Source organism: Furipterus horrens, unplaced genomic scaffold, assembly GCF_987537825.1.
Source record: "Furipterus horrens unplaced genomic scaffold, mFurHor1.1.pri manual_scaffold_3, whole genome shotgun sequence".
NCBI lineage: Eukaryota > Metazoa > Chordata > Mammalia > Chiroptera > Furipteridae > Furipterus > Furipterus horrens.
The window spans coordinates 15,019,115-15,045,910 of NW_028327173.1; the positions used below are offsets into that span (position 1 = coordinate 15,019,115).

The following is a 26,796-nucleotide window of genomic DNA, read 5'->3' on the forward strand; positions in this document are numbered from 1 at the left end:
TATTTCCCCCCCTGTCTCTGGTTATGGGGACAAAGCATGTAAATTGTTCTTCTTGACATCTCAGCGTCCACCATGAGCTTGCACAGAGCAGGTACCTGGTAGTATTTGTTGACTGAATGAGTGAGCTTGTTTGGGCTGGCCTGGACTTCAATATTGGTTGTGCAATATCCCTAAGCTGTAGAAAAAGCGTATCCTAAAATTACAAATATTCAGGAATGCGACCTGCTCCTGTGCCTTTTTTCAATACCCAGGGACTCCAGAACCTGTTCTGCAGAAGCAAGACCATCAGAAGACAGTGTGGCACGCTTTGGGGGAGAGGGAGTGCTGTGCTGCCTACCCATGTGGTTGGTGGCACAGCACTGAGAGAGCCCAAAGGAGCCCCTGATCATTCACGGATGGGAAGAGCGAGGAACAAAGCTTTGTCCCAGAACTTCTTCTTAGAGAAGAGCCTGAGAATCAGACTCACTCTGGAGTCTCCCAACCTGGGCTGTGTCAGTCAGGGACATTGACTTTGAAGGTCCAGGTCGGGATCCTTGGTTTTGTCCTTCCCCTGCACCTGACTCCAGATGATCTTGAGTAGGTCTTGTCCCCTCCCTGGGCCTCAGTTCCTCTATCCATAAAGGAGGCTTGGTCTAGAAGTCCTCTAAGGGCCCTTGGAACTTGAATGACATCTGCCTCCATGTCACTTTGGAGTTGAAAGACCTCCCTTGACATCCCAGAATTCCCTTCATGCTATGGTCAATGACACACACACAAATTCAGCTCAGCATTTACTGACTCTGCTTATAATTTCAGTTCTCTCTCAGGGTAAGGAGTTCTTGAAGCTTATTACATGCTTATAAGACCAAGCTTCTTCATAAATACATTAAGAAGACCCTGTGTCTCATGCCAGGCTTAGGGGAGCAGTTTCATATGGCCCCTGGGAGCCAGGAAGTGAACAGAATATGGTCTCTGGGCAGACAGACCCGGGTTCAAATCCTAGCTCTGCCACTTGCCTGCAGCGTGTAGGTCACTCAGTCTCTCACCCTCAGCTTTCACATCTATGAAAGGGAAATGATAGCCTCTGCTCCTCAGGATTGCTGGGAGGGCTAAACTAGCTGACGCCTCCTGACAGTTTCTGAGGAGACCTCCTGCCGTGAGGATCAAGAGAGGTCCCTTGAAAACTGCAAAAACCCAGACTCCTTGGTGTGGAGGGTTGGACAGTGGGAGGGGCAACAAGGACAGTGATAAAGGTTCCCTTTAGAAGTTCAAATGGACATTAGTGTCCAAGGCCAAACTCCAGGGGTGGGGGAGTAGGAGCGTTGCATCCCACAGGTGAGGCATCGAGGCTGCATAAGGGTTATTGGGCGGGGGGGCATTCCATGAAGGGGCCTAGGGCTTAGAGATGGGTGTGCAGCCGGGATTCTGAGCCCCTGTTGGAATCTGGCTTTCAAGATGGTCCGTTTAGTGCCTAGAGAAGCCGAGGCTTAGAGTGGGGGAGGCGCGGAAGGGGACATGCAATACCAGAACCCGTGAGATTTATCCTGGAGGCGTGGACCCCTGGAGGGGGCTTCTCACCACTTGCTGATGGTTTTTTTCCACCAGGACAGTGTACACTGAGGCATTCCTACCTCGGGAGCCCCGCCTTCTCCTCCTAACCCACTTAGAGAAGCAGTCAAGGGGAAAAGGCTCCTGACAATTAATAAAGAGCTATCACCTCTGCATCCCGTATCATCACGTGCCAAGAGGCGGGGCTCCCTGGGCTGGAATGGGGCCTGGTGCCAGCATCGCCTGAGAAACTGACTCATGGAACTGACTCACTTGTTTAGATAAAGATGTAACTTCTGGCCTATGCGTTCTTTTCATAAACTTTTATCACATTCACCCCACTTTGTGCACACGGGAATGAACTCAGGGAAGATGTCACAAGCAGCCATCGATCAAGTGCTAAATCATATGGGAAATAGTTACAGTCAGGAGACCAGGTGCTGTTCCGTCTCCCACCGGGGCCCCTCCCTTGCCTTTCCCCTCACCGAGCAGCGTGATCCGCTCACCTTGGACCAGATGCTGGGCTGAGGAAGAACAGTCATCCGCATGCAACAGGAATTGGGACCTGGGATGGAATTGTTACAGTTCAATGAGTACCAGAGGGGAAACAAAGGCAGGGCCCTCCCTCACCAGTGCAATCTAACAAAGAACTTGATACAGAAGGCTAGAAGCAGAGGGAGACATGTCTCACCCACTAACTCAGCAGTCCTGGGCCTGATCTGATAATATTGCCAGGTGTTCCAACATCACAGGAAACACCACGCTAACACGGGAGGAGGAAAGCCCTTGAAAGTCTATGTATCCTTTCCACTATCTGGGAGGGAAAGCCTTTGAAACTGTGCTGTCATCCCAAGGCCAGAAAGGTGGGAGAGGGTCCACAGTGCCCAAAGGGAAGAGACCCATAAACCAACTTTGGTTAATTGCCTACCTCTGGTCACTATCTGTTTTACAGGGAGTCCCTAATACTTATGGAAAGAGTGCATAGATAATCTTGGGTAACTGCCCCAACTTTTAATTTACTGCCTCCCTTAACTTATGTGTTTTACAACAAGATGAACAGAGTCTGCAGCAAGATAAGGATTTGGGCTAACAGACCCCCACACATACCTAAGTTTGCGTAGTTATGCACCCCGCCTCCGAGAAAAGCTGGCTCCACCTTTATTCATCAATCAAAATGCAACTTCTAAGCCCTGGCTGCTGTGGCTCAGTGGATTGAGCGTTGACCTGTGAGCCAAGTGTTGCTGGTTCGATTCCCAGTCAGGGCACATGACTAGGTTGTATGTCAGGTCCCCAGTTGGGGGCGCGAGTGAGAGGCAACCACACAGTGATGTTTCCCTCCCTCTCTTTCTCCTTTCCCCTCTCTCTAAAAATAAATAAATAAACAAAAAACTAACAAACAAATAAATTAATTATTTAAAAAAATGCAACTTCTTCGCCCCCATCCCACCAACTATATATGTGCTCAGAACAAAGGAGCTCTTTGGCTCTTGACCTTCTGGCGGCAGGGCCCCTGGCCACCCTAGGGTGAGCTTGCCATCCCGGCCTTTGGCCACCCTTGCTTTTGCTCTCCCGTTCACTAATAAACTTAGTGCGCACGCTAATAGGCTCGCTGATCTGTAATTCTTTACTGAATTAGTGAGACAAACCAGGTTTTCTCTGATAACAGGATCATCCAGTAAAGGATCCCTGGCCATCTTATAATTCCAGTTAGTCATATAAAAATGTAAGTCAGCAACAGCCAGCTCCTTACCGATTCCAGTTTGTACATCGATTCACACATTCATTCCTTCATTCGATACCAAGCCCCCACCCTGCGCCAGGTGCCGGGGCCAGGAGAAGAAGGAATTCCCAGGATGTGATATCCATTACCCGACTCTCCCCTCCCCCAGTGGCCCTGAGCATTGTTCTTGTAAGAACCTGTGCAGCCCAGCAGCCCTACCATCCCACCACAGCCCAGAAGCTGGCCACGGACAGGCCAGGAGACCCTTAAAATGTGACCTGGCATCACGGTCAGGGTGGGAGACAGCTGGGGTATCACCTGAAGAGGAAGTTCTTCCTTGTTTTCTGGAAAGAACATCCTGCACATCCACCCAAGGGGGCAGATACCCCAATCTGTCCACGAGTTGTGACATGTATGCAATGTGAATGGGCAAGGATGTTGGTTATAATAGCAAGTCCTGGGGGTTGGCTTAAAACTAGGACGCAGGGAAGCTGAGGACAGGGCTGTCACTGGGCCACAGGAATGGTCAGAACCAGGGTTTGTCATTTCTCATCTCAGCAGCTTGTGTGCAGCCTCATTCTTGTCTCATCTGCACACTGGGCTTTCCTGTTTCTCGGAGTGGAAAATAGGGCAGTAGTAGGTTGGAACCTGTTCCAGGCTCAGCCAGCCAGGAAGACTTCTGAATTCCAGGGAAAGGGACTTGGGTCAGCTCAGTTGGGGTCTAATGCCCAATTAAAGGTGACAATCTGCAAGCAGTGCTGGGCAGTTACAGGTGGCCTGACAGTTGCTGGGGGACCTTCAGTAGCGATCTACTGGAATGAGTGTGGTTTGCAAGGCCAGCTACGGAGGGTGTTCTGTATCCTTCCATGGACCCGAGCTGCAACAGGGCGCGAGCTGCCAGGGTGGGGCGTACAGCTCTGGCCTCACTGTAGCAGGTGATGTGGGTGTCCTACCTCACCCCCATGGCATTCACCTTTCTCGTGTGCTCACCTTGATGAATTCCAAGTGCAAGCACCTACAACTCTCCAGCAGGGAACAGCTCCTACCTGGGACTGACAGGAGTGGTAGGTAAATTCCCTAGCACCTGCCCCCAGCAGAATAAATCTGGAGGATCCAACACTGAACTCTCAAAGCCCATCAGGGGGAGAGGGCCCTGGTTGCCCGGGCCAGCAACCTGTTTGTGCACCTGGACTGGCTGCCCTCCCTCTGCCAGGCTTCCCACACCCGTTGGAGCTTTCTGGAATGACTGCCATGCTCCGCACTCAGAAACCCTGGTCTCTGGGTCAGCTGCGGGGACCCAGCCCAAGACCTTTGTGGTCTAAACAGCTAGAAGACTTTGAGAAATAAGCACACACACTTTTCCATTCAATTCTGCCTTTTTCTCTAAAAATAGAGCTCTTTATTTGAAACAGTTCAGGGTAGATATCAATGAACATTAAGAAGTTATTTATGTATGATATAAATGTAGAAAATTAGAAATAAATAAAAAATGTAATAATAATATATTATCTCAGTACAGTTGATCCTTGAACAACTTGGGTTTGAACTGCAGGGGTCCATTTAGATGCAGATTTTCTTCAATAAATATACAATCAGCCCTCTGTATCCCTGGGTTTTGCATCCACAAATTCAACCAAACATGATTGAAAATAGCATTTTTGATTCTTGGTTGGGAACTTGTGGATGCAGAGGACTTGAGCATGCATAGATTTTGGTATCTGTGGACGTGGGGGTGGGGGGGTGGAGTTGCTGGAACAAATCCCCTGCCGATACTGAGGTACAACTGAAGTTTTGGGGAGGGGGGATTCAAGTTATACATGAATTTTTGACTGTGTGTGTATGTGTGTGGGGATCAGCACCCCTAACACCTTCAAGAGTCAGTTGTGCTCTGAAAATCATACTGTTGCTTTAACCAAAGGCATCAGGTATTCTTGACCTGATGACCCTCAAGTGTGGCCCTGGAGCTGTCTGTGTACATCAAAGGGCAAGTTTTTATAATGTTTCCCAGTTTTTTAATGATTTAATTACTATAAAGGAGCTGGAATTTAAAACTACTAAAAAACTCAGTTTATCTACGAAATTAAACGTTGGGAAAAAAAGTTAAAAAAGATTAAGGTTTAATAATAAAGTGATTCCTTCACCAGAGTGATAATAGCTTTCAGTTTTTCAAAATTACTTTCATGAAGCAGCTCATCTGGGTTCCAGGAAGTTCAGCCTTAGTCTGGGCGTTTTCCTGGGAAGAGGCTCTGAGCCACAGCCTCACCCAGCAACAAGGCTTCAGTTTGTTTTTCCTCCTCTGCGCCCAGTCCTGTGGGCAAGCCTTCATCCCTGTGCAAGGACACACGTGTGCATGTGTGTGAGTCCCAGCCGTGAAGGGCTCCTGCCAGCTTTGTGCCCCTCGGAAACCCTTGCTGTGACCTCAGCCCTCTGCTGACATGGCCAAGGGAACAGGGGCTGACCAGCAGACACCAAAGATCTCACCATAAAGACATTCACTGTAAGTCAACCTTTCAGCTTCTTCTGACAAAACCTTCATCCTTGTGGATGAAAACTCAGCTGTGCGTGCCCGCGCACTGGTGAGTGTCGGTTAACAAAGGGAACACACATCACTACCCCGGGTAACAACCTGTTTAGAGAAGACACTGGTTTCTCCTAACTCGAAGTGAAAATGGGACTTTTTTTTTTTTATCACCATGAGAGTCAACCAAAGGGCCAAAGTACTGTCTGCCACAGGGATCACAGCCAAGGAGCCCAATTCCCTGCCAGGTTGCTACCCCTTCCCCAACAAATCAGAACCCCCTGTGTAGGGAACTGCTCCTTGTGGGTTAGGGAATTGTAGCCCCGGCCTGAGGATGACTGCCGCTGGCATTCCGGCCATGCTTGTCTTTAAGTCTCAACATAAGGCTGTGTGGGAAACATAACCAAAGACCACTCAGAGGGTTTCCATGGGAATCGGATTTAAAGAATGCTTATTATGCTTTAGAACTTGCTCTGCTTTCTTTATCATTAATGTAACATAAACAATCTCTAGCAAGGAATGTATAAAACCTTGCACCTAATGCCAGTGTGGCGTCAAGATGTTTGATAGACCCTGACGCAGACGTCACTGTACCCTCTGTACTAGTACATGTAATCTGTTACTGTCAACTGTAATCCTAACACCTCCAAGCTATTGATGATTCATGAATCTTGACCTTGTATCTCTCATGTGTATCCTTCTCAATAAAAGGCATGAGGGACAAAGGCTTAGTGGCTGTTCTCCACTAGAGAGGCAGCCACCTTCCTTCCCCCAGACATAATGAAGTGTCCTGGGTAAAAGTTTGTTCCGTCGTGGTCACGAAGACTCTGCTGGACAGAGCAGCTTCCAACTGAGCCTAGAATGTGTGAGGCACATCTACCTCACCCCTGGAAGATGGACCATTTGGATTTCCACTGGGCAAATGGAGAGGGATCAGTTCCCCCTCGGCTGGGTTTCCGGACCAGGAGGTGGAGACAGCGGAGGTGGAAGACAGGAGGTAGGCGAGAGGTGAGGCAAACTCAGAGCTGAGTGCTTCCAGGTGCTCTGAGTGGAGAGGCCACAGGTGGGGGATGTCCAGCAGTCTCCTCAGAGCCCGGCCAGATGGGAGAATCCTACCAGCCTCCCGGAAGAGAGCACCAGTGCTGTGCAGGCTCTGTGTCACACACCTCTCTCTCTCAGAACCCCCGCACCCCGGGAAGGAGGTGCAGATGAGGAAACCCAGGTGCAGAGAAGGCAGGCGCTTACCCACGGCCACACAACCAGGAAATAGCAGAGCTGGGATCTGGACCCAGGTCGGCCTGGTAGCAAACCTGTGTAGTTCCATGATGGGGGATGGGATGTGAACGACGGCCGCCCTTTCCCTTCCTCTCCCAACACTCTCTGTCAACTAGATTCGCCCAAGCTGGGGCCTGCTCTAGGGGACTCATGAATCAGGAGGCCAAAATTCAGGGAGGAGGGTGCTGGAGGGAGGCAGGAGGCTCCGACACAGGTGTGCCTGTGAATGGCCCCGTCAACACAGATGGCTCCTTGTGGTGCCAGCCCTTGATGTCCACTGTGACCTGGCCTCGCCTATTGTCCAGGGATGATTTTTCCACCTGATCTTTCACCCCAGGGACAGTGGGGTGAGCTGCGCTCAGCCCATCCTCTTCTCTAGTCCTTTTGGAGCTCAGCCCATAGCTGGCGGGTCCTAGGATGGGGTGGCTTCTTACTGCTTGACCTGACGAATGAATAGCCTCCAGCTGGGGCTCAGGCAGTGCTGCAAGAACACTCCGCCACTCCATGACGACACTCCCAGGCTGTCACACCTCAGCGGCATGCTGGGTCCTTGGGAAGCTCAGTAGCACCAGATTAGGCAGGAAGCCGGGGGACAGACAGCTCACCTGGCCATGTAATCCCCCAGTGTCCCACTCCTGGCTTCAGTCCTCTGGGGGCTGTCAGTCCACTGACTGCCAGCACTGCTGTCCTCAGTTTCCGACTCCCTCCCACTCTCCTCCTCCTCCTCCTCCTCCTCCTCCTCCTCCTCCTCAGCGCTGCTGCCCCAGCCGAAGGTCAGTGTCTGAAAAGAAACTAGAGGCTCCCCGGGGACCAGATTCAGCCTCGGTGATGAGGAGCCCCAGCTGGCCCAGGGGGAGAGGTTATCTCTCTGGAGCTCTTCCAGGGAACCCAAGTCCTTGGAGTATTGGGGGAGTAGGTGAGAGTCCTGACACCTGTCCACACCCAGCCCTCGGCCTGGCCCCTTCTTGGCTAAGGAGCCAGAGGACCCAGTCCTGTCCCAGAGGGAGGAGCCGACAGTGCTGGCCCAACTTCTGTCTGAAGAATCGCAATTGGGACAGCCTTCGACCTGATCGCCTTCCTCAGACTGCTCCAGGGTCTGGTGCCCGTGCTCCAGGAAGCTGGGGGGTGCAACGTATGGCTGCAAGATGACATTGTCGTCTGTGTCCTCGTCGTCCTCTTCCTTGGCACTGTCCTCTGATCCTGTCCGGGCAGTGGCTGGGGCCCTGACCCTAGAGGTCAGTCTGAGCCTTCTGGTCAGTTCCTTTTGGGGACTGAGGGTCAACTCATCCACAGACTCTGGGCCACAGGGCTGAAAGGCTGCCATGGGGTGCCTGCCTCCAGGGAAGTCCTGATTGGGGGAGGGGAGACAAGAACGAAAAGTTCAGGCTTTCCTGAAGCATGACGGTCCTCACTGGGGGTCCCCTGGGAACAGAGTCTGTGACAAGAATGCAAATGTAAAGTTTCTTCGGATAGTGATCCCAGGGAAGGCTGACAGGAAGTGGGAAAATGAGACAGGGGTGGGGGGTGCTGCCATGAAGATGGGTGTTATCAGGCAAGCTGCTTTTGAGGCAGCTGGAGCTCGGCCCTGCTGGGGACCCTGGGAGCCAGTGCAGCGCCACGTCTCAGAGCGCCATCAGGTGGCAGGTGGGAGGGCTGAAGACAGTGCCACTTCCCTGGCACTTGCAGCCTGCCACAGGCAGGGGCAGAGTGGACACCAGCGGCCAGAGACAGCCCCCAGGATGCAGGTGCTGGTTGCTGGAGGGAGCTTTAAAGATACTCCCTCCCCCGTGGCAGGGACACTCAGAATCCATCCTCAAAGCCCCGCCCCCCAGCCCAAGTGCCCCCTGAGCCTCACCTATGGCCCAGCCACCCTCATCTGAACAAATCTGACGCCCTGACCCTCCAGCCTTCCCCTGCCCTGGCTGGCCTCTGCATTCTAAGGGAGTGAGCAAGCAGACAAGTGGGAAACTCCAGGGTCGGCCTGGGCAACACCCACCCTGGGTTAGATCGTGGGTAAGTGTGGGGACCCTCCTAAGATTTCCCTTTTTGGTATCACTCTTTCCCCTCCTCTCCTGAGCATCTCTCCTGGGTCCCAAGGCTGGGGGCCCTGCTCTCAGAACCCGACAAATCCCTAGCAGAGATAGAGTTATTTAACTAACAGCGAAATTTAGACACAAAGAAAGGAGATGTTTCGCAGTTTGGGCCATTTCAACAGTCTCTCTGAACCACCTCGGAGTCTAGCCCCGCCTCCTTCCATTCAACACCCCGCCCTCTCTGAGGCACATCCCTGATTTGCCCTACCAGAGCCTGTGGCATCTCTGCCCGCTGAAACCAAGGGTTCCCTGTGAAGCTTTTCCAGATCACATAGCTCTTCCAGATCACACACACCATGGGGATAACCAACAGCAGGGGCAGCAGCACCAGGAACGCCCAGGTGACTCCTGAGGAGAAATAATAACAATGACAGAAACAACAATGGCTCCTGTCTACCAACTGCATACATCCTGAGGGCTTCATGTACCTACAGCATCCTAATTAATCCTCGTAAGAATAAACCTACGGGGGTGGGTGGGGAGGGGGAAAACTGGGACAACTGTAATAGCACGATCAATAAAATATACTTTAAAATGCAAAAATAAATAAATAAATCCATGCTACAGATTGCTGAAACCAAGATTCAGAGAGGTTATGTAAGCTGCCCAAAGACACACAGTGAGTGTGGTAGAGCCAGAATTTTAATCAAGGTGAGTGTATCTCTAGACTCATGCTCTTAACTCTCATATTATGAAGATCTGACGCTCAGGAGAAAAAATTCTCAATTCCATCCCACTTTGCACCCACCTGGGGTCTCCAGGAAGAAGCAGGTGGGCTTGGAGAACTTGCTGTATTTAGGGTCACCGAAGGTATAGATGGTCCTGCCGCTGACGCAGTGGTTTCCACTGGAAGCTAGCCGCCGGGGGATCTGGACTTCCTGTCCATGGGGGGTGACTGGAAATCGGCTCTGTTGGGGAAAGAAGCAGAGTTGAGCAGACCTGCCATCCTGCAGGCAGGATGGGATGGGGCTGGCAGGAGAAGATAGCCGTGAACCTGCCTTTTCGTTTCCTACATTAAAGTTCCAGTGTTAAGGAAGCACTTCCCGGCACCATCTGGTTTCTTTCCTACTGAGTTTTGAGGTAGAGGTGGTCTGCGATCAAAAGTACCCCTGACATTCAAGGCCACTCCCTTCCCCCTTCCCCCTGCCCCTTGCCCAGGGCCTGCTGGTCTTCACTTTGAGGGGCACATTCCTCAGGCTTCCTACTGTAACGGCCTCCCAACTTATTTGGGGGGAAGGCATTATTTAGCCATTGCAGACACTGTCCAATATAGTAGCCACTTGTCACACGTGTCTCCCGAGCACTTGAAGTGTGGTCAGTCCAAACTGGGATGGGCTCTGAGTATAAAATACATACCAGCTTTCAAAAGGTAAGTGAAAAGGAATGTAAAACATCTCATTGATTTTTACATTAATTACATGTTGAAATGATACATTCTATTGAATGTAATAAAGTATATTATGAAAATTAATTCACCTGTTTCTTTTTACATAATTTAATAAGGAACACTTAAAATTACACACATGGCCCTGGCCAGTATGGCTCAGTTGGTTGGAGCGTTGTCCCATAACCAAAAGTTTGTGGGTTCAATTCCCCATCAGGGCACATACCTAGGTTGCGGGTTCGATCCTGCATGCTTCTGTCTCACATGAATGTTTCTCTCTCTCTCCCTTCCTCTCTCCCCCCTACTCTCCCCTTCCCTTTCTCTTGTAAAGCAATGAAAAAAAAAAAAGTCCTTCGGTGAGGATTTAAAAAAAATTACACACGTGGCTCACATTATATTTCTATTGGATAGTGCTGGTTTAGAATACTTGTAAGGTTCGTGAAAGCACGGACCCCATCAGATCCAGATGCATATCATAGGAATCAGAGGATGCAGGCGGTCAGGGGTGGGGATGTTCAGTGTAAGAAAAAATGACAGAGGATGGGGTCAGTCAACTACACAGCCTGTGGGCAAGTCTGGCTGCCAGCTTTTTTGTAACCAGTTTTACTGGATAACAGCGAAGCCTGTTCATTTACCTCTTGTCTCTGGTTCCTTCTGTGTTTCAGGTGCAGAGTTGAGTAGCTGTGACGGACCATATGGTCTGAAAAGTCACAAATATTTACTCTCTGGCACTTTACAGAAAACGTTTGCCAATCCTTCCCTAAGTAAATATGTACAGACAGACACACGAGCACCCACAGAAAACAAGTCCGAAATTGGATAGATACCAAAGAGTTTTTGCAGTCGTCTCTGGTACTTTGGGTTTTCCCCTTAGAGCTTATGTATGTTTACTGAGTTTTCTACAATGAATCTGGTAGCTTGGTAAGCAGGTCCCCTGTAACTCGTCATATTTCAATGAGATTTTATTGTAAAAAACAAAAGTAAAGGTTTTATAATTTAAAAAAGATTAGGTAGAAAACTGCTGCGCTGTTACCACCTGTAAGGTACAGGGACAGGATGCGCTCCACTTGGTCTCTTAGGTGGAGAAGGGGAGGCATGGGCCACAGGCCATTTGCACTATGCAGAGTCAAGGGTATGTGGGGAAGGCTTCCTGGAGGAGGTGTGCAGGTATCAGGCTGGCAGGGTGAGAAGCACTGGGGTAAGGTGGGGCAGTGAGGGAAGGGGGTGCAGTTAGAGGGTATGAAAGGGGATGCCCACCTTGTTCTCAGTCCCCTCCTTCCAGAAATCCACCTCATAGTCCAGATTCGATGAGGGCATGCAGGGTGGCAGCTGGTATGTGGCATTGACCTTCAGGATTTCCTTACCCAGAGTGACCACCAGCACGGGTGGGGCTGGCTCCACTGGCAGAAACAGAACAGGACTTGTCAGTACCCTTTAGGGGCCACAGTGCGCCCACCCCCCTGCCCCCAGGCAAGCCTGCACCTCACCCAGCCCAGGGAGCCTGCAAGGCCTGCTGCGCATCAGGAGCCTCCCCGCCCTCTCATGTAAGCCCTGCAGTGTCCCTGAGAAGAGAGAGAACTATTCCCATTTTAAAGAAGGGCAAACTGAGGCTTAGAGAGGTGAAAGGACCAACCCAGCTCACAGTTAACCTGCCTTTATTCACGTGTCGCTTTCACCTGAGTGCCCTTTACATGTCACTGGTCTGCCAGAAGCCTGCCCTTGTGTGTCAGGTTTCTATGGCTGCTGCAGCACATAACCACACACTGAGTGGCTCAAAACAGTGCAGATTTATGATCTCACAGTGCTGCAGGTCAGCGTCCAGGGGACACCGACCATGTAGTGAGCTCTGGGCAGGGAGCTGAGGGTAATGGGGAGATGAGGCCTCCATGGGTCCTGACCTGCAGGAGCTGAAAGAAATTAGGAGAAAACGAAATATGCAAACTATCAAAACCCCGGAGAGAAAGTGATCAGGGTTCCCTGGAGGGCAGAGGAAAGCAGGAAGGGTCGCTCAGGCTCTGTGTGCTAGGAAAGAGTCAGAGAAGCTTCAGGGAGGAGGAGGCAAATAAATAAATAAAATAAAATAAAATAAAATAAAATAAAACAAGTAACCTTCCCTCTGCATCTTTCTCTCTATTTCTGTCTCTTGTTCTTATCTACCCACCGTTCCAGTGGCTCATCCATCATTCCTCTTTAACCAGACAGCCTTTCTTCCTGCCTTCCCATCCACCCTTCCCAACCAACATTCCTTCCTTCCTTTTCATCCTTTTTAGCCAGCCAGCCCACCTGTCTACTCACCCATCCATCCCTCTTTCCTTTTCATGCATCCTTCCTTCTCGTTCTCCCTCCCGTCATCTGTTCATTCCTCCTTTGCCTCCCCTTCCAGCCCTTTCCAGGTAGCCAGCCTTGCTTCTAGGCTCCCTAACCCCTGACTGCAGCCCCCCCCCCCCCCATACCACCTTTCCTTCCGATCCTCCTCCTCTCCATCCAAACTTGCTTCCTTCCTGGTAAGCATTTGCCCTTCCACCCCACCTCCTTCCTTCCACTCATCCATCATGTCCTCCTCCAGCCTCTCCACGCTTCCTTTCTTCTTTCCCGCTCGTCCTTCCTCTCCTTTTATCCATCTACCCAGCCAGCATCCTCCCATCCAAGTCATGTCTTCTCCCTTCTCCGCTGCCTTTCATTCAATCCACCCGACCTCACTCCCGATCTGGTCCAGCACCTTGTCCACAATCAGAAAGATCCATCATATCCCACCTCTACCACTTCCTAGCTGTGTATCCTGGCAAGTTACTTAACTTCCATGAGTCTTGCTATATTTATTTATTTTTAAATGGGTTGATGAAAATGAACCTCACAGGTCTGTTGTGAGGATTAGAAATAAAATATATTGGTGCATAAGTACTCTCCTGACTGAATGTTAACACTGGAGACTTCTGAATGCATGAAGCATGGGGAATGTTTTACTCTCTCTTTTTATCTTTTTTCCACCTAAATTTCTACAGTGTACAGAAATTACATTTGCAATCAGAATTTTAAAAAGTTGTTTATTTAAAGAGAGTGTTACTTAACTTCATTAAAAAAAAATAGAAATAGGATATAGAGTGCCTGTATAGTTCATGACCAAGGTTGTGTTCAGTTGCAGACAGTGACTATCATAGTAGGAGGCACAAGCTGAATTGCTGGTGCTGGTGTCCCTCCCCTACCTCCCTGTCGTGAAGTCAGGCCGCTTGGACACGGGCCAGGGCCCCGGGCAGCTGCCCCACAGCGCTGCTCTCTGCTCTGGGGACATGGGAGACAGACGGTTGCACAGCAGAGCCACTGGGCCAAGTGCCGGGACAGAGAGCCTCCCACTCAGCCCCGTACCCATAAGACCTACCTTCAAAAAGGTACTCTAGGTACTCAGACTCCACCCAGGGGGACTTGGTGCTGGGGGACACGACCCGCACACGTCCCTTGAACTTGTTGAATAGGTCCTGTTTCTCCAGGCACATCAGAGAGCACGTCAGCTCTTTGGTTCCTGCGCACTTTTCCACTTTCCGCCACCGTTTGGAGGTTGCTGCAGAGCTGAGGGAGGAAGCAGAAGAGCTTGGGCCATGGGGAGTCAGCAGCGTGTGAGGGGCAAGTCCTCGGGGACTTACCCTCTGGTGGGAGGGGATGAGAGATCGTCTGAACATCAACCAGATAAACCCAGGAGCTGGTACGGGCAGTGATAACAGAGTACTGTGGGAGTGACTGCCCTCCAGAGGTGGCTCAGGAAAGGCCAGGAAACTGTCATTAAGCTGAGGCCACAGTGGTGAGGAGGTCCCAGGTGAAGGCTAGGGGCTAGGAAAAGCCAAAGCAAAAGCCCTGCGACTGGAAGGATCGTGACCCGTCCAGACAAGAGCAAGGTGGCCAGTGTGGCCGAAGCCCAGTGGACAAGGGAGGGAGAAGCTGTGGACAGGCTGGAGATGAGGGCAGAGAGGGGTGTGGGCAGAGCAGGCGGGTCTCGCCGTCTGGGTAAGGAGTTTAGATTTTATTCCAAGTGTGATGGGAAGCCACTGGAGGGTTCTGAATAGGGGGAGTGATCTAATTTATGTTTTTAAATGAACCCTGATAATCCAGCTAGGAGGCCGCAGCAGTGACCCAACAGAGAATGATGATAGGCTTGGCGGGAAGGGGTTAAATTCAGGACATATTTTGGAGCAAAAATATACAAGCTACAGGAAGAAATAGAAAGCCCATAAGTATAATGAGAAAATTTTAACACAACTGACTCAGTCATTAACAATTGAACAAAGAAAAATAATTTTGATATGTAAAAAATGAACAAAATTAGCAAAGTTGGGCTAATGAACATATATAGAACAAACTGAACAAACTGGTTAAGCCACACATGAGCATTAATAGCATATTAAAAATATTAACAGCTCTGACTGGCTCAGTGGGTTGGGCGTCGTCTGCAGAAGAAAAGGTTGAAGGTTTGATTCCTGGTCAGGGCACATGCCTGGGCTGCAGGCCAGGTCCCCAGGTGGGGAAGTGCAAGAGGCCACCGATCGATGCTTCTCTGGCACATCGATGTTTCTCTCCCTCTCTTTCTCCCTCCCTTCCTCTCTAAGTATAAATAAATAAAATCTTTAAAAATCATTAACAAGTATTAAGAAAAATAAAGCAACTCTCAAGAAATTTCAAAGAATAGTTACCTCATAAACTGCTTCCTCTGACTGAAAATAATCTAGTACAAATCACGAATACAAAGAGAACTAAAGAAAGGTTAAAATTCCTTTCATGTTTTAAAATTACTTATGGATCAAAGAAAGACTAATGGAAATGAGTAAATATCTAAAACTGAATGATTATAAAACTAATATACATAAGAATTTATGAGATATAGCTAAGTAATACTTAAAGGGTAACATACAGCTTTACATGCCTGTAACAGAAAATAAGAAAGAATAGAAATTAAGAAGCTAATAAGCAATTAGCTGAGGAAGTCAAAAAATACATGCAAAAAACCCCATAAACGAACAGATCAAAACCATAACCCACTCCTTCAGAATGGTCTAAAAGACATTAAAAAATGATACAACACCTGAAAGAACAACATAAAACAGAATTAGAGAAGCTCAGAAAAAGTTAGATTTAAAAACAACCTTATTTCAGAAATGAATAAATCAGACTATAAGAGCAAGCTACTACAACAGATAATGTCTTAAAAGGAAGAGAAAGAAAAAGAAGGAAAGTTTTTGTTTTTGAAGGGCTTTAAAAAATTGATTTTAGACAGAGGAAGAGAGAGAGAGAGAGAAACATCAATTTGTTGTTTCACTTACTGATGGTTGATTCTTGCATGTGCCCTGACCAGGGATCAAACCCACAATCCTGGCGTACAGGGTTCAGTGCTCCAACCAACTGAGCTACTTGGCCAGGGCAGAAGGAAAGTTTTAAAAATAATAAAAAACCAGAAATGTAAATGCTAAAATTATAAAACTTCTAGAAGAAAGCATAGAAGAGTATGTCATGACCATGGACAGGAAAATATTTCTAAGGACACCAAAAGCCTTTATTTTACCACCGAAGAAAAGAAACCTGATGACTTACTCAGCTTGGGCTGCCAGGATAAAAACACCAGACTAGGTGGCCTCCAAGGGTCCCCAACCCCTGGGCTGTGGACTAGTATCATCTGTGGCCTGTTAGGAACTAGGCCGCAGCGCAGAAGGTGCGCAGCAGCGGACAAGCAAGGAAGCTTTGCTCAAATTCCGAATTCCTGCCTGAGCTCCACCTCCTGACTCTCCCCCGCACCCCAGCCCCCAGCCCCACATTCCATGAAACTGGTCGCTGGTGCCAAAAAAGTTAGGGACCGCTGAACAGAAAGTTATTTTTTCACAGTTCTAGAACCTGGAAGTCCAAGATCAAGGTGTCTGCATGCTTGCTTTCTCCTGAGGCCTCTCTCCTTGGCTTGCAGATGCCCACCTTCTTTCTCCCTGTGTCTTTACGTGGCCTCTTCTCTGTGTGAGCATCCCGGTGTCCCTTTCCGTTCTTATAAAGACACTAGGCCTATTGGGCTAGGGCTCCACCCTTAAGACCAAATTTAATCTTCATTACCTCTTTAAAGGCCCTATTTCCAAATACAGTCACATGGGGGATTAGTGCTTTAACATATAAATATATATATGGGGGTGAGGGGACATAATTCAGTCCATAACAGGCCTATTGTGAATTAAGCTGCTATGAATATTCATGTATAAGTCTTTGTATAGATGTTTTTATCTCTCTTGGATAAAGATCTAGGAGTAGAATCTGGGAGGTTTGGTAACTGGAATCTGTAACTACAAGAAACTGTCAAGCTGTTTTCCAAATGGACTCTACCTTTGTACACTCTCACCAACAATGTATGAGATTTCTAGTTACTCCACGTGCTTCTCAGCACTTAGCATTGTCAGTCCTTCCAATTTAGCTGTCCTCCTGGGTGTGTATTAGTGTCTCATTGTAGCTTTAATTCACATTTCCCTAATGACTAAAGATACTGGCCAGCTCTTTATGTGCTTATTGGCCACTCCTATACCTTCCTTTGTGAAGTGACCTTTCAAACCTTTTTGGGTAATTTCTCATTATTGAGATGTAGTGGTTCTTTATTTTGGAAACAAGTCAGCGATCTATTGTGAATATTTTTTCTCAGTTGTTGGCTTTTCAGTTTCTTCCGCCTTTTCTTTTTTGAAGAGCAAAATTTTCAATTTAATAAAATCCATTTATTAGGTACTAAATTGTGTTCCCTTCCCTTTTTGTATGTTGAAGGCCTCTCTCCACCCCCAATGTGACTATACAGTAGTTCCCCTCTTATCCAAGGGGAATGTGCTCCAAGACCCACAGTAAATGCCTGAAACTATGGATAGTACTGAAACCTATATATTGATATATGTTTTTTTTAAAGATTTTATTTGTTTTTCTAGAGAGAGGGGAAGGGAGGGAGAGAGAGAGGGAGAGAAACATTGATCGGTTGCCTTTCGTAAGTGCCCCGACCAGGGACCAAACCTGCAACCCAGGCATGTGGCCTGACCAGGAATCAAACTGGTGACCTTTCACTTTGTGGGACAATGCCCAACCCACTGAGCCACACCAGTCAGGACTAAATATATGTTTGTTTCCTATACATACACATTTGTGATAAAGCTTAAGTTATAAATTAGGCACAGTAAGAGAATAACAATAATAAAATAGGACAACTGTAACAATATACTGTAATAACAGTTATGTGAATGTGGTCTTTCTATCTCTGATAAACAAACTGATCATCATAATGGCTACTAGGTAATTAATAGGTAGGTAGGGTATACTGCACAGATATGCTGGACCAGCGGATGATTCATGTACCAGAATGGAGTGGGATGGTGTGGGATTTCATCACATAACTCAGAAAGGTGTGCAATTTAGAACTTATGAATTGTTTATTCCTGGAATTTTCCATTTAATATTTCTTAACCACGGTTGACCTCAGGTAACTGAAACCACCAGAAAGAAAAACCATGAATAAAGTGGAACTACTGTATTCAAAGACAGGGCCTTTAAAAATGTAATTAATATTAAATTCATCCCGACTGGTGTGGTTAGGTTGGAGCATCGTCCTGCACACTGAAAGGTCGTGGGTTCGATTCCCAGTCAGGGCACATACCTAGGTTGTAGGTTAGTCCCCAACTGGAGTGTGTGCAAGAGGCAACCAATCAATGCTTCTCTTATATCAATGTTTCTCTCTCTCCCTCTTCCTCTCTCTCTGAAATCAATAAATGTATTTTTTATAATGTTTTAAAAAATATTAAATTCAGCCCTGGCCAGTGTGGCTCAGTTGGTTGGAGCGTCCTCCCATAAACCGAAAGGTCATGGGTTTGATTCCCACTCAGGGCACATACCTAGGGTGCGGGTTTGGTCCCCAGTTGGGGTGTGTGAGGGAAGAGCCCACTGACGTTTCTCTCTCCCATCAATGTTTCTCTCTCTCTTTTCCTCCCTCCCTTACCCCCCTCCCTAAAGCCAATGGGTATGCCCTCCGGTGAGGATAACAAAAAAATTAAATTCAGTCATAAGGTAGCATCCTTATAAGAAGCGGAGGGGAGACCAGAATTGCTTGCATGCAGAGGGGGTGGCCAACTGCAAGCTAAGGAGACAGGCTCAGGAGAAAGCAAACACGCCAATACCTTGACCTTGGACTGCCAGCCTCCAGAACTGTGAGAAATGAATTTCTGTGGTTTAAGTGTTACCCCCATCCCAGGCTATGATATTTTGTTATGGCAGCCTTAGCAAAACTAAGTTAAAAGAACTTAGATATTGGTACCATAGTGGGGCGCTAATGTAACAAAGACCTAAAAATATGGAAGTGGTTTTGCAACTGGGTAATGGGTAGAGGCTGGAAGAGTTTTGAGGTGCATGTTGAAAAAGTCAGTATTGCCTTCAAAAAGCTCTTGGCAGGAATATGAATGTTCAAGGTGATTCTGGGGAGATCGCAGGTGGAAAGGAGGAATGTGTTATTGGAAACTGAAGGAAAGGTGACCCTTATTATAAAGTAGCAAAGAACGTGGTAGAATTTGTTCTAGTGTTTTGTGGAAAGTAGAAGTTTAAAGTGATGAACTTGTGCACTTAGCTGAGAGTATTACTAAGTAAAATGTTAAAGAAGCTACCTGGTTTCTCCTCCCTGCTTATAGTAAAGTGAGAGAAGAGAGCGATCAATAGAAAACATGTTAAGCAAAAATGGAAGATTTGAAAATTATCAGCCTATGCATATGACAAAAAAGGAGAAAGCACATTCTGGAGCGAATACCAGGAGTGTGGCTGGAAAAAGTCTTTTGATAAAGAGTTCTTGGTTGCAACTTGCAGATTTAATCAGCCAGCATGGTAGAAGCCAGGAAAAGATCTAAAAGTAATAGCTAAGTAGTGATCAGTACAATGAGCACACAGACTGTGTTCTTTAAAAAACTGTTTCCTAGTAAGTGAAGAAATGGCTGATTTCAAGTTTTAGGTTAGGAATTGTGCAAATGAACCTGGAACATCTTATCATAACGGACAGCAATAAAGTTCTCAAAGACTACAGTTGAGTTAAAAGAACTCAGGAGCCAACTCGATGAGACGTTTGCTACCCAAAGAGGGGACAATTCAAGCTTCACTGAGTAGAATAAGTTGCAACAGATTGAAACCATCAGATATGTTTAAATACATGAGTTCATAATGATAATTAAAAAATGAATTGGTCACTATTGGGAGATAATGCGGAACTAGCTCATTATCTTGAAAACTGGTAAATAAAAGAAAAAAATCAAGCATTTATCCTATCTTGCCTATTTGAAAAATATCTCTGAAGATCAAATACTACATGGAGGAAGCATCTCTTTATAAAATAATTCCAACTCATAAATGAAAAAAATACAATTAGAATATTACCATTTTGAAATTCTCACAGAGGTTTAAAAAGTGTAAAAGGGAAGGAAAACATGGTAAAGGTTCAGAGGATGGCCTTTCAACTCTTTAATCAATTTATCCCAGCTCCCCTCTTCCCAGCGGTGTGACTCAGAGCAAAATATACCCTTGGCGCCTCAATTTCCTTTGCTGCAGGTCGGAGCTGCTGCATCCTCCTCAAAGGAGAGCGTGAGACTGAACACGTTTAACGTACCGCCTCAGTGCTGACATAAGAGCAAACACATGTACACGTTAGGTGTTTTCTGCCTCCTGATATAGTTTATATAGTTCCTCCTTTTGTATGCTCTCTTGCAGCCTGCCCTTCAAGCCAGGCCCCTGTCATTCCCACCTTGATGTTATGGGTAGAGGGACAACGATGGGATGGGAAGAGCACAAGTTTTGGGGTCAGACAGTCTTGAGATTTTCTTCTGGCTCCATCACTAGCTTCCTTGGGCAAATCATGGCACCTCTCTGAGCTTGGTTTCCTCACTTCTGATGTGGGGGAAACGCAGTGTCTGCCTGGTGATACTGGGAGGAGGAAGTGAAATATTCATACCAGGCCCTCAGCACTCAGCCTGGCACATGGTGGGTCCTGAGTTCATGGCAGTTTCCTCCCCTTCCTGCTTCCTCCTCCTCCCAACTCTGGATCAGTTCTCCTGAGAACCTGTTTTTATCATCTTACTCTCCTACTAAAGAATTCCACATGATTCCATCTATGTGCAAAGATGGTGAATCTCTTTTCATGTTCAGATACCTCTGCATGAGCAGTGGCTGCCTGGTCTGCCAAGTTGGGAAACACCCCGAGGCTCTGTGCAGGTTCTGCGAGGAAGAGGGTGCTTATCTACTGATGCCTCACATGGGCTCTGCAGGAGACCCCTTTGCCCTCCCTCATCTGTGAGAACAGCTCTAGGCCTTGAATCCAGGCCCCCATGAATTCCACGGCTGGCCCTCCTAGCTCCACCCAAGCCCCGCTCAGACTTATCTCAAAGACACACCCTCACCCCCAGCAGGCCTATCACCTGTGCACTGTTCTCCATTCAACATCATTCCCACCTCCAGACCTTTACCAAGTGCCTTCTCCAAATACCTGCCACATGCCATCTCCAGAGAGACCCAGAGAACCCTCAAATGCTGCTCACACTGACAGTTTTCCCAGAGAAGCCCCTCCCACCCCACCCACCTCCTCAGTCCCCCACCCACTAGCCTGCAGGCTCCCCTTTACCTATGATAAGCCACAAGATAGGTCACGTCCTGGGGGTTGCCAGGCCCTGGGAGCCATGTCAGGTACACGCTGAAGTTCTGGGAGAGCAGTGTCACGTTCTGGGGAGGGGCCAGATAGGGCTTTCCTGTGGGGAGGAAAGAAGTCATGAAGCCTGGAGTTCCGGGCTGGTCTTGACATTGGCCATTCAGAGCTGAAGAGTGGCACAGCAGGCAGTCACGTGCTCACTGACTGAGGAGCCAGGAGTCACCTGGAGTGGCTGAAGCATCGGGGACACGATGGAGGCTGGGAACCCGGGGGGTCAGGATCCCTGTGACAGCCATGCCAGGACTGGCTATACTGCAGCCCCATACCCTCCCTAAGCCTCAGCAGCCCGCCTGTGCCTTGAGAGGAGGCTCCTGACACCTGACATCTGAGGGTTACAGTAGACCACAGAGCAGAAACCATCTAACAGACTCACGGGTCTCCTGCACTGCAGGAGGGCATGGCCCCGAGGGTCTCCATGAGCAGGTGCTATGTCTGGTTCTCAGCCATGTCCCCCTCAGAGCCTGCCTGTAATGGTCCCTGGCACATAGTAGATCGTCGGCAGCCGTCCGTCTCGAGAGACGATGGTGTAGCTTCTTAAGAGTCTATCTGCACCACCGAGAATGGCTGTGCAGTCCAACTCGGGAGTGACACGGTATCTGTCTCCTCCCGTGTTGAATCGACATCTTGCGATGACGCTGGAGTGTCCTCTCCAGTGAAGCTGAAGCTACAGAGCCTGGGCAGGGTGATATGGAGGGTCTGCTGTTGCCCATGCAGCAGACCCCCCCTCTCTTCGCAGCTGAAGGGTCCAAGGGAAAGACGGAGTCAATACAGCTTGGCTTCAGGTGCGCCGCAGGAGTTGCCGGTGTTGACTACAACGTCAAACCGCCTTAGGGACTCCGGCTCCGATTTTCTGTCGGGGTTTACTCCCTTAGCCTTTCCCCTGAAGAGGTATGCCGCAAGGCAGCGGAGGTTTTTTGGAGTCAGAGTTTTCCTTCCCTGGCACATAGTAGATACACAATAAATATCTGCCGAGTGAATGAACAAATGCTGTGATAACTTGGATCATTTCCAAGGCCTCCTAACTGGTCTTCTTGCTTCCAACGTTGTCTCCTCGTTCTGTTCCCCGCATGACAGCAGAAGATAAAATGAAAGTCGGATTATGCCAGTGGTCTGCTCTAAACCCTCTAATGGCTTCCATCTCACGCAAGGTCAAATCCAGTCTTTACAATCACCTACAAGACCTGATCCAAGCTGGCCCACTCCTCTCCCCCTTGCTCCTTCCTCTCCAGCCACACTGGCCAGGCACGCTTTGGGAACAGCAAGTGTCCCTGTCTCAGTGACACTTTCCCTGACCACCTTTAACTGGCCCCCAGTTCCCTTCCTTGGCTCCTCCTTCTTGCTACTAACCCTCTTCTTCTGAAATATTCCTCTGATTACATTACTGCTGATTTTCATGCCCTTCCCTTGCCTTCACAATAAAGTCCACAGTTCTTATCAAGGCACATGAGGCCCTGCCCACCTGGCTGACCTCTCCTCCACAGGTTTGTTAGGCTGTGCCAATCTTCCTTCTTGATCTTCTCAAACCATTGTATTCTTTTGGTGCCTTTGAACCCAGGTGTCTAACTGCCTAATGTTCACCATCTAATGTTTTAAAGACTCAATTCAAATATCACTTCCTCCAGACAGTCTTCCCTGACATCTCTAAGAAGTAGTGGTAGTGATGATGATGATGATAATAAAATGATGATGATAGCAGCTAACACGTCGCGTGTTCTAACTATGTGCCAGGCACTATGTTAAGTACATTGCCTGAATTTTCTCTTTCAATCCGCCCCACACCCCTAGGAGGTAGGTACTAAATATAATCATCACACCATAGAAGAGGAAACTGAGGCCTTGTCAGGTAATAAGCCACAGAATGAGAGTTCAAACTGAGGCCAGGTCAACTCCAAAGTCTGAGCTCTTGACCATACAGCCTCTTCTAGGTTCTCATGGGTTCTGGTCAGCTTTATTCTTCTAACATCAACGGACCATTACTGGTCAACAAAATAATTGACCACTATGTGCCAGAGGTTTCAAAGAAGAATACAACTCCATTCCTGCCCTTTAGGAGCTCATGGTCCCATGGAGAATTCAGTGCCCTGAAGTGCCACCTGGGCCACAACAGAAACCCATACAGGTTACAGACGTGGACAAAAAGGGGCCACGTATTAACCTGACAGGCTCAGGGGGGTCTGCATGGCAGCCTTACTAACTCAGAGACCTAAAGTAACCACAAAGGATGGTCTGGAATGAAAACTTATTAACTAAAAGCACTTCATAGTGGGTAGTCACATCCTCGGCTGGTATTTTTCCCTAACAAAGGTCAATCTTTACCTTAACTGAACCTGTCTATTGTCTTTTTTGCACCTATGACAACACACCTTTTCGAAGTCAAAGTAATGTCCCTTTTTTCTGAAGCTCTTGGGCACAATCAAGCACCAGAGCTGAGACCACAAATCCTCTCGTTATCATGTTAATTGTTGCTTGTTAACTGTCCTTTACCCACCTTTGTAAAAGAAGTCTGTGTCTATCACTTTACCTTTCATCCAATCCCAGAGGTCTCCCCATCCCACGTTGCTCCCCCCTCCCTAATCCAGCACCAATGGACTGACTACACATAGCTCCTTTATGTCTCCTCCTTTGATTGTAATGTATAAAATAAGGTGCTAAACTGCCATTCTCTGGAGCATTTCTCAATCTGTTGAGATGTTGCTTCCTGGCAATTGCTGTCAGTTTGGCTCAATAAACTCACAAAAGTTCTATATAGGTTTGAATGTTTCTTACATCAACACAGAACAGCATTAGTTCTACTGATGGCTCTTAGCTGGGCTTCTTACTCCTGGCCTTTCAGACCTAAGTATGGGTGCCCGGTTCCACCCTATCCTGTGTCCTCACGGATGCTGGTGCTGTCACTGCTCCCAGCTTCTGGATTTTCTAGCTGACCACTGGCAGGAGGCCAAAGTCTGTCTGCAAGCAATTTACAAGATTATCTGTGGGCAGGACAGGCTCAAAGTCTAAGCTTGGCCACAGTGGAGAGAGAGCAGCTAGAGTAGCTACTCTCTACTGAGTGTTCAACAGGTTTGGCATTTTATACACAAAACCTCAGTCATCAGGACAAACCCCCCCGGTGGGGAAGGTGTCACTCCCCTTCCATGGAGGGGCACTAGGCTCAGAGACAGATGGTGAAAAATTTGCCTGGGGCCACACAGCTAGTCTGTGTGGGAGCCAGGATTTGGAGCTGGATCTAGCTGAACTTCACCCTAACTCATAACACCAGGTTATGTTGCGTAAGTTAAAAATCCCTCAGGGAAAGTACAGTTAGGGCTAGACAAAAAAGGTACTGAGTTTGACAATAAACCAAGGTGACAGAGCACCACTCCTCTCCTCCTCAACACTGTCCCTCATCAGCTGCAAAAACACTCACTGCTGGGAGGCACCAGGGGCTGGGGCACCCCTGAGCTGACCTAGGTGGGTGGACAGCCCCGTGCCACCTACCCGCCCTGCAGTCAGAGCTGGCCATGCTTGCTTCAGCCGGTCCTCTCTGTTTTCGCCTCTCTGCCTTTCTTCTTGAGTAATTCCCTTACTTGCTCTGAGCCTCAGTTTCTAACACCTGAAAAGGGAGAAAATAACATCTGCGTAATGGGACAGCTGTGTTGTAAAGCTTAAATAGGATAATGTGGTGCCCAGCACAAAGAAGTTGCTCAATAAAAGTTGGCTTTTAATATAATTATTAGATTATGCCTTCTGGCTCTTGAATTGTGAGTTTAAGACTAGGAAGATATCCTGGGGACAACTTCAGGACCCTCTCCCTGGATTTGTTGGGACTTGGTAGTTTGGTCCCATCCCAAGGTTTTTGTACTCTGCCACCTTATTTACCCACCAGTGGGGGCTCAGCAGAAAGGTGACTTGACAAAAGACCAGCAGGGCACAGGCTAAGCCAGAGCTCCTGTCTCTCAGGCTGAGGTAGAGCCAGTGACACCGCCAGGTGGAGGAAGGGCAGGGGACTACGGGGGTGTGGGGGGAGGACGGGGCACTTCTGGCCGACTTCCCCGGCTAGCGAGGGTCGAGCGAGCTATTCATGCAGAAGACAGTGCTTTTAGGGGACCTTACAATGCCCTTTTCGTCTCTTTTGTCCTGTTCCCCTAAGGCAGAACTAGCGTTAGGTAACTGGATCAGTTTTCTTCCGGGAAGGAATTTCAAACTCTCGGGTGGGTCCGTTTCATTCCTGGGAGAAAACTGGTGGTGCGTGGGCAGTGGATTAGCAACCCGCTCCGGCGGCCGCTGAAAGGCGCGGCCCACGTCCTTCGCTCGTCGGAGCTCCGGGTCCGAAGGTGGACGCGGCGCGGCCGGGGCGCCCCGCAGCCCCCTGCCCTCCCCGCACCCTTACCTCCAGCGGACTGCAGCAGGCAGAGGAACAGGAGGGCCCCTCGTCCGGCCCGGCTCATGTCAGCCCTTCCCCGGCCCGCCGGGCGGGCAGAGTCCCGCCACCCGGCGCACCGGCGGGCAGGTGACGCGACCCGCAGCCAAAGGGAGGCCGAGCCGCGGGCCCGCCCCTCGTGGGCCGGGACTCTGCGGGGGATTCCCCCCACCCCCACCCCGGGCGCCCGGCTGCGGAGAGGGAGACCGGCGCTCCCGGACCTCGCCGACGCGAGCCCTCCTCGTAGCTCCCCAGGGGGCTCCACCTCGTTTGTTCTGCCCACGCCGGGGCGGGGGCGGGGCACCGGTAAATCCGTGTATGGGGGGAGGACAGGGGAGGAAAACTGTTCATTATTGGTAACCACAGTTAGGAATCCCAAGACAGGGCTTTTAATGGGACCAAGGAGTTCAGGGCCAGTTTAACAACCAAGCCTCAGACACCACGTCGCACACATTATTTACATTAATCCCCTGCCCCCACCCCACCCAGAATCCAGCAGGGTGGTCCTGTTATTCTCTGTGTTCTTCACGTGGGGGTTGGCGAGGGAGTGGCAACCTCCAGAGCTTAATAGACTTGTTCCGGGGAAAGCTGGTCCACCCGGACACCGAACCCCGTGGTTTGCTGCCCCTCACCTAAAGAGTACTCACTTCCAAATAATGGAACCAGTGCCACCTCAGAATGGTCTGCAGTCATTATAAACGTTGTGACTCAGAGATGTGTACAATACATTCACTCCGTAGCAGAAAAGGAGACATATTACCAACATATGGGCCCATTAAAAAAAAGCGTGTCTGTAGGCAAGAGTAAAACAGATTTGGGAGCCTAGATACCAATATGTTAGTGGTTATTATCTCTGGGTGGCAAGGATTTAAAAAAAAAAAATCTATTCTTTCTGCTCATGTTTACTTTCTAAGTTTTTCAATAATTTGTGTATTGCTTTTCCAAAAAGAAAATTTACTTTTATTCTAATAAGAATCATAGCGCTCCTTTATTAAATGTGTTCTTTTCTGTTCTTCCACAACTCTTGAGGAGGTATTGCCTCCTCTTTACAGAGGAGGATTCCAGATTCAGTCCCAGGCCTGTCTGATTCCATGGCCACACTGCCTCTGTGATGGGCCGGGTGGCCGCGGATCAGGTTGGACCAAGCCCATGAACTAGGACCA

General features: G+C 48.7%; 1 protein-coding gene across 1 annotated transcript; it reads right to left on the reverse strand.

The window, feature by feature from the left end:
- Positions 1-7,270: 7,270 nt before the first annotated feature.
- On the reverse strand, positions 7,271-25,740 carry IFNLR1 (interferon lambda receptor 1). Its single transcript, XM_090268795.1, has 7 exons — positions 25,604-25,740; positions 21,151-21,274; positions 13,894-14,081; positions 11,775-11,917; positions 9,882-10,041; positions 9,342-9,481; positions 7,271-8,388 (listed from the first exon to the last, which is right to left on the reverse strand). The coding sequence occupies exons 1-7, from the start codon at positions 25,659-25,661 to the stop codon at positions 7,642-7,644; spliced, it is 1,560 nt and encodes a 519-aa protein (XP_090124921.1). The 5' UTR covers positions 25,662-25,740; the 3' UTR covers positions 7,271-7,641.
- Between the last annotated feature and the right edge of the window lie 1,056 nt (positions 25,741-26,796).

Excerpts from the sequence above, each read along its gene's own strand:
- IFNLR1 (XM_090268795.1), bottom strand. The coding sequence starts at position 25,661 with ATGAGCCGGGCCGGACGAGGGGCCCTCCTGTTCCTCTGCCTGCTGCAG. Across the intron at positions 14,082-21,150 it reads TATCTTGTGGCTTATCATAG|CTCTGCAGCAACCTCCAAAC; the intron begins GTAAAGGGGAGC and ends TTCCTCCCTCAG. Across the intron at positions 9,482-9,881 it reads CTTCTTCCTGGAGACCCCAG|GAGTCACCTGGGCGTTCCTG; the intron begins GTGGGTGCAAAG and ends ATTTCTCCTCAG.